General features: G+C 40.8%; 1 protein-coding gene and 1 non-coding gene across 3 annotated transcripts in view; both read left to right on the top strand.

The window, feature by feature from the left end:
• The window catches only part of NUP188 (nucleoporin 188), a 94,177-nt gene that overhangs the window by 45,771 nt on the left and 41,851 nt on the right, over positions 1 to 6,555 (top strand). For both annotated transcript variants that reach the window (XM_014589955.2, XM_027774003.1), the window contains exons 10-12: positions 314 to 428; positions 1,342 to 1,542; positions 2,516 to 2,605. In XM_014589955.2, coding sequence (XP_014445441.2) covers positions 314 to 428; positions 1,342 to 1,542; positions 2,516 to 2,605 — 406 coding nt within the window. The remainder of the gene's footprint in view (positions 1 to 313; positions 429 to 1,341; positions 1,543 to 2,515; positions 2,606 to 6,555) is intronic.
• Positions 4,184 to 4,289, top strand: LOC114008808 (U6 spliceosomal RNA). Its single transcript, XR_003550309.1, has one exon. It is a non-coding gene; the product is annotated as a U6 spliceosomal RNA (small nuclear RNA).

Below are 6,555 nucleotides of genomic sequence, written 5' to 3'. Positions count from 1 at the left end.
GACATCTGTCACCCCATTGATCGCCAGGGTTGATTCGGCTGATCTGGCTGGCTAGGTGGGTGTCCCCTTCCTCCCTCACTGCTCCATGTGTGTCCCTCCCGAAGCTGCGCGCTCGGTCGAAGAGGACGACCATCCCCGATAGAAGAGGACCATTCTTCGGTCAAGGGTATACGAGTAGCTGCGCTCCCCTGCTAGAACCTCCAAACAAGCTCTCATTAGTTTTTTTATATAAAAGCGTCTTACATCTCACCTTGGGCTCCAGTGAGATTTAGAGCATTGCATTTGACATCATGATACTATTTTTTTTTTCCAGCTACTTCAGCGCCCTTATCCTGATAGAGGGCATGGATATCGAGTCTTTGCATAAATGTGCTTTGGATGACAGGAGAGAACTACACCAGTTTGCACAGGATGGGCTTATTTGTCAGGTGAACTTGAAATAACCTCTATTTATCAAATGGGTTATAGTTAGTAGGCTATTTTAAACCATTTGAACTACTGTCACTTAAAGTGTTCAGTGTTGTTGAATTTGAGGTTCTAGATTGTTAAAGAGAGATTGTTAGTTAGGCCTGGAAGAAATTTCAGATTTCTTAGTTGTGTGTAAGAGGTGATAACTGAATCTGTGAAAGGTAGTAGAGTTAATCCTGGAGATGGTATAAGGACGAAACTTTGGGGAGTGTCTATTTATGAGGCCTGTGAAAGAAGAAAAAAGGGGAAAAACATTGAGATGGGCTCATTAGAAAGACATGAAATGAGGAGAGAGAATAGAAATTTTAAGAAGGATCAGGATAAAATTTCTAAAGAGTCCATTTAAACATGTACTTCATAATTTTTAAGATAGGACTGCTTGGGCCAGCAGGTGGTATGGTGGTTAAGGCACTTGACTCCCACATGGCCAATTGCAGTTTGCATTCTGGACTTGGCAGTTTGAAACCTGAGCCAGGTGCATGTGCATGCCTGCCTAAAGGCCTAGGAGGAGAGTGGAGAAGGGATTGTGGCCTGGCCATCCTCCCTGGGGCTGATTTCTCACTTGCCCTCTCACAGTCTCTCTGCCTCTCTGGTAAGTGCACATGCCCTATAGCAAAAACAAAAATCTTAAGAATAAAAAAGATAAGACTTTTTCCTACTTAAAATTAGTAGGAAAAATGTGGGGAAAAAGGCAGGAGTAATTTGAGGGCTTTATTCGTAAAGTAGGTACGGGTTTGAGAAAAGCAAAATATCCACATGGGAAAATGTGACTACTCCAGTGCAGTAGAAGGCCTCTTGAGCTGCTGAAGGGCCCCATGGTGACATCTTGACTTTTCTGTGCAGAAACGTCCATGTGTTTTCTTCTCTCTTCAGGATATGGACCATTTGATGTTGACCTTTGGGGACATTCCACATCATGCCCCAGTGCTGTTGGCCTGGGCTCTCCTCCGTCACACCCTGAACCCAGAAGAGACAAGCAACGTGGTCCGGAAGATAGGTGGCACAGCCATCCAGCTGAACGTTTTTCAGTACTTGACCCGCCTGCTCCGGTCTCTTGCCAGTGGGGGAAATGATGTGAGTCCAAGGCTATTGGTGGCTGAGCATCTGAGCATGAGAATGGCAGAGAGCGGGCAGAAGCCTGATTGTAGTGGTGATGATTATAATGGTGAAGTTGGTAAAGTTCTAACCAACCTCTATAGGCTATTTACTGCGACCAGACACTATGCTCAGTACTACTTTCTGGACATTATCTTTTTCTTTTTTTCCCTTCAGGTTTTGCCTTTAGGTCATGTGCATTCACAAGAGAGAGAGAGACAGTGAGAAGGAAAGGAAATACCCCCCAAGGGGGTGGCCATGCAGCAATCCCTTCTCTTTTTCTGGGATTTTGGGCAGGCATACACACATGCTCGGCATGAATTTCAAGCCATCAGGTCCAAGACATGAACCATGATTGGCCATGTGGGAGTGTCCAGTGCCCCAACCATCATGCCACCTGCTGGTCCCTTTTTTTTTATTAATAATTATTTTTATTTTATTTATTTTAATTTGACCAGAGAAGGACAGAGTGAGAGTGAGAGAGAGAGTAAGTGAGAAAGGAAACCGCCAGGTCTGGGACTTGAACTGTGGTCCACCACGTGGGAGTCCAGTGCCCTTAACCACCACGCTACCTGCTGACTAATTTTATTATTATTATTTTTAAAATTTGGTATAGAGCATGTACATTCACCAGAGACAGACAGACAGAAAAAGTGAGAACGCAAGCCACTAGATCCAGCACTCAGACCACGGTCAGCCATGTGAGAGTCTAGCACCTTAACCACCATGCCACCTGCTGGCCCCTGATTGTATTCTTGACCACGATGTTATATTTATATTTTATTCTCTTTTTTTCCCTTTGCCTTTCTTGTAACTAAGTTAAGAAAATTGTGAAGGTTCAGATTCCCTTCCGATTTGTTTGTTAAGGACTATATTAATGCAATAGGATTATGTGAATCTGGGGAAGAACTGAATAATTCAGAACCATTTATGACTCCCTCTGCCCTCCCAGTGCACCACCAGCACCGCGTGCATGTGTGTCTATGGACTGCTGTCTTTCGTCCTGACCTCACTGGAGCTACACACTCTGGGCAATCAGCAGGTTGGTATTGGGGTTTCTTGAGGCTATCTACATGCTTGGCAGTTAGATCTCTAAAATGGCCCGTCGGATCTGAGAATGTTTGCGTCATGAATTAATTTGTTTATTGCTATTCGTTTTTGTTATTATATATGTGATCTGTGTTAACTATGAAAAACCAGAAAATACTGCTAAATGAAAAAAATGCAACCCCATTACACCAGATAATGCCTATTAACATTTCGATGTATTCCCTCTTGATTTCTGTACACACAGATGTAAATATATAATAATTCTTTTCTAGAAATGAAAGCACAATATGTAAATTGTTTTATAACCTAATTTTTAAAAACTCTTTAAAATTATTATATTTAACTTTATTATTTATTCATTTCTTTATTTAAATTTGACCAGAGAGACAGAGTGAGAGAGAGAGAGAGAAAGGGAGAAAGCAAGCCGCCAGGTCCAGGACTCGAACCACAGTCGGCCATGTGGGAATCCAGCGCCTTTAACCACCATGCCACCTGCCGGCCCCCCTTAAACTCTCTTTTACATCTGTCCCAGACATCTGTGGATGCTAATAAGTATTCATCAACTTTTTTTTTTTTTTAAAGAGATTCTTGCTATAGAGCATGTGTGATCACTGGAGAGACAGAGAGACAGAAAGCGAGGAAACTCCTCCCCCTCCCCCCACCCGAGGGGGAATGGCCATGCCACCATCCCTTCTCCATTCTCCTCTTGGGATCTTAGGCACGCATGCACATGTGCTCAATGTAAGTTTAAGCTGTTGGGTCTGGGGTGCAAACCTCTGTCGAAGTATGTGGAGTCCAGCAATATAACCACTACACCATCTGCTGGTCCTTCATCAATGATTTTTTAAATGAAACATTTCAGACTTATATCAAAGGAGACAAAATTGTATTGTGAACCTTCTCGATTTCATCAGCAGCTTCCAACAGTTACCAGCTCAGGCTGATCTTACTTCGTTTTTGCCCACTTTCTCCTTTATTAATTTGAAGCAAATTTCAAATTATTTCATTTCTTTTCTCTATTTTAGTATAACCTAAACTTTACAACTATTACCATAAACATTAAAAAACAGTGTTTGGGGGCCAGTTGCTGGTGGTATGGTGGTTAAGATGCTAGACTCCCACATGGTGAAGACACAAGCCCTATAGCAAAAACCTCTCCAAAAAAAAATAAAAACAAAACAAACAACCACAAAAAAAAAAAAAGACAAAAAAAACATATATAGGGAACCAGCAGTTAGTGTAATGGCTATGTCGCTGGACTCCCATGTTGTCAACCGCGGTTCCTGTTCCGGACCCGGTGGCTTAAACCTCACACTGGGCGCGTGTGCGTGCGTGCCCAAGATCCCGAGAAGAGAATGGAGGAGAAGGGATTGCGGTGTGACCATCCATTCTGGGGGGTGATTTCTCGCTTTCTGTCTCTCTGTCTCTCTCTGTCTGGCGAGCGCTTGCGCCCTATAGCGAAAACCTCTCCAAAAAAAAAAAATAATAATAATAAATAAGATAAAATTAAAAGAAAAACCAAAACCCAGTGTTTAAATATCAAGCCAGGCTTCAAATTTCCAGTTGCCTTGTGCTCACTTCGGCAGTACATACACTAAAATTGGAACGATACAGAGAAGATTAGCATGGCCCCTGCGAAGGATGACATGCAAATTCGTGAAGCGTTCCATATTTTTCTTATTTCCTTATGGAAATGAGGAAGAATTCTTAGTTAATTGATCAATAGATTAATGTTAATGGATAGTTATGGTGACAGGCATACACATTTACCATGTTTCTGATGATATTAGATAGGCCTTGAGAGGCTGTACTATAATTGTATTGTCTTTTCCAAACTTTGTTATGTAAAAGATCGTTCCAGGAAGTTGTTTTTTGTTTTTTGTTTTTTATTTTTTTTTAAAGTCTTTTATGGTAAATATAAATGAGAAATATGGAATATGACTTCTGCTGGAAATGAAAAATGTATATCATCATAAATGTTTCTAAGCAGTCTTAAAAAAAAAAAAACAAATTTCCAGTTGCCTTATAAATGTTAGAGATTTGTCTTAAATTTATCTGAATTAGAACCTAAATAATACAAGTCCACATATTCTAATAGGTTGCTAAGTCTTTCAGGTTTTAGTCTGTAACTGTGCTGTCACTTTTGGTAGCCACGAGCCACATGTGGCTTAAATTAACTGAACGCTAGCCATATCTCAAGTACTTTGATAGTCACGTGTAGCTCGTGGCTACCATTATTGGGTAGTACAAAGTGGGAAACATTTCTGTCATCACAGCTAATTTTACAATGCTCATCTGTAAGTTCCCCCTTCATTTTTTTAAAGAATTATTTTATTCAACTTTATTTATTTTTAATTTTGACCAGAGAGGGACAGAGAGAGAGCACACAAGCTGCCAGGTCCTGGACTCAAACTGCCGTTGGCCATGTGGGAGTCCAGCGCCCTTAACCACCACGCCACCTGCTGGCCCCTCCCCTTCATTTTTATTTATTCTTACAGTTTTTTGTTCTTGGAAAAAAACAAATTATTCTTTCTAGATAGATTTTTTTTTTTTTGCTTATTCCATCTCCATAGTACTATTTAACCCATTTTTTCATCCTCTGTATTTCTGTCTTCCTTTTTTAAATTGCCAGAGGGTGCATGTGCTCATCAGAGAGAGCATGCAATCATGACTCCCTTGTCACCCTGCAATTCCTTCTCCATTTTCTGTCCTGTAGTCATTTTGGCATGTAAGCACGCATGTGTACCCAAGTATGTTTTTCAAGCCACTGGATCCAGAATTTGAACTGTGGTCGGTCAGGTACAATCTCCTTTCTTTAACCACTAGGCTGTGTAGCTGGTACCATTTTGTGTGTTTCCTATGAATTGGTAGTTACATTTAGAAGTGCACATAGGAAACTTGGAATTTACTTTTTTTTTAAATTAAGACTGCTACATAGGTATTGGGGTATACTTCCATCAGAGGTATAAGATGTGTGGTGGGTGTCTTTTGTGTGATGTTAACAACAATTAATGATTATTATCTAGATATATTAACGCATTAGAGGTTGTAAAAAATTTTTAAGAGGTTTTCGCCTTAAGGCACTTGAGCTTGCAGGAGAAAGATAGACAGCAAGAGGTAAATGAGAATTCACCCCCCAGGGGAGATGGCTACACCACAGCCTCTTCTTCATTCTCCTCTGGGATCTCGGGCACACATGCACACATACCTGGTGTGAGTTTCAAGTCACCAGGTCTAGGACTTGAACCTTGATCAACCATGTAAGAACTAGTAATGTAACCACTATGCCATCTGCTGGCCCCATTATAAAATGTTTTAATTCTGTCTTTTCTCGTTTGCTTATTGGTTGGAACATTTCCATAAGAAAGAAATGTGCTCTCATCAGTTATTTGGTACTCTCATATAGGGTACTGTACACATTTGATTCTTTTTTTATATTTACCAGTTTTCCATAGTATCCTATCTCTCCATAGAGATGACTAGTGAGATTTTTAAACTTTTACATATCACTGTGAACTTGTGGACTTAAACACGAGCCATGTTTTGGTCCATTGCAGTATTTATTATGTTCACATTGCCCCATCTTAGTGCAGTGAGAGTTTTGTCATATTGTCTTCACATCTCTATGATACTCTCTTTTTTATATACGTGTGTGTATGTATACACACATTTGACTATAGAGCGAGTGTTCTCACCAGAGAGAGAAAGTGAGAAATCACCCCTCAGAGGGGATGGCTGTGCCACAATTCCTTCTTCATTTTCCTGGAATTTGGGGCACGCACACACATATACCCAACGTGTTTTTCAGGCCATCAGATCCAGGACTGAAACCATGGAATTTGCCATGTGGTGTTCAGCACCTTAACCAAATGCCACCTCCTGTCCCTTTGAGATTTTTTTTTTTTTGGAGAGGTTTTTGCTATAGGGTGTGTGCGTTCACCA

This window comes from Tupaia chinensis, unplaced genomic scaffold (genome assembly GCF_000334495.1).
Source record: "Tupaia chinensis unplaced genomic scaffold, TupChi_1.0 Scaffold000394_1, whole genome shotgun sequence".
Classification (NCBI taxonomy): domain Eukaryota; kingdom Metazoa; phylum Chordata; class Mammalia; order Scandentia; family Tupaiidae; genus Tupaia; species Tupaia belangeri.
This window is presented reverse-complemented; position numbering and strand designations above follow the sequence as displayed.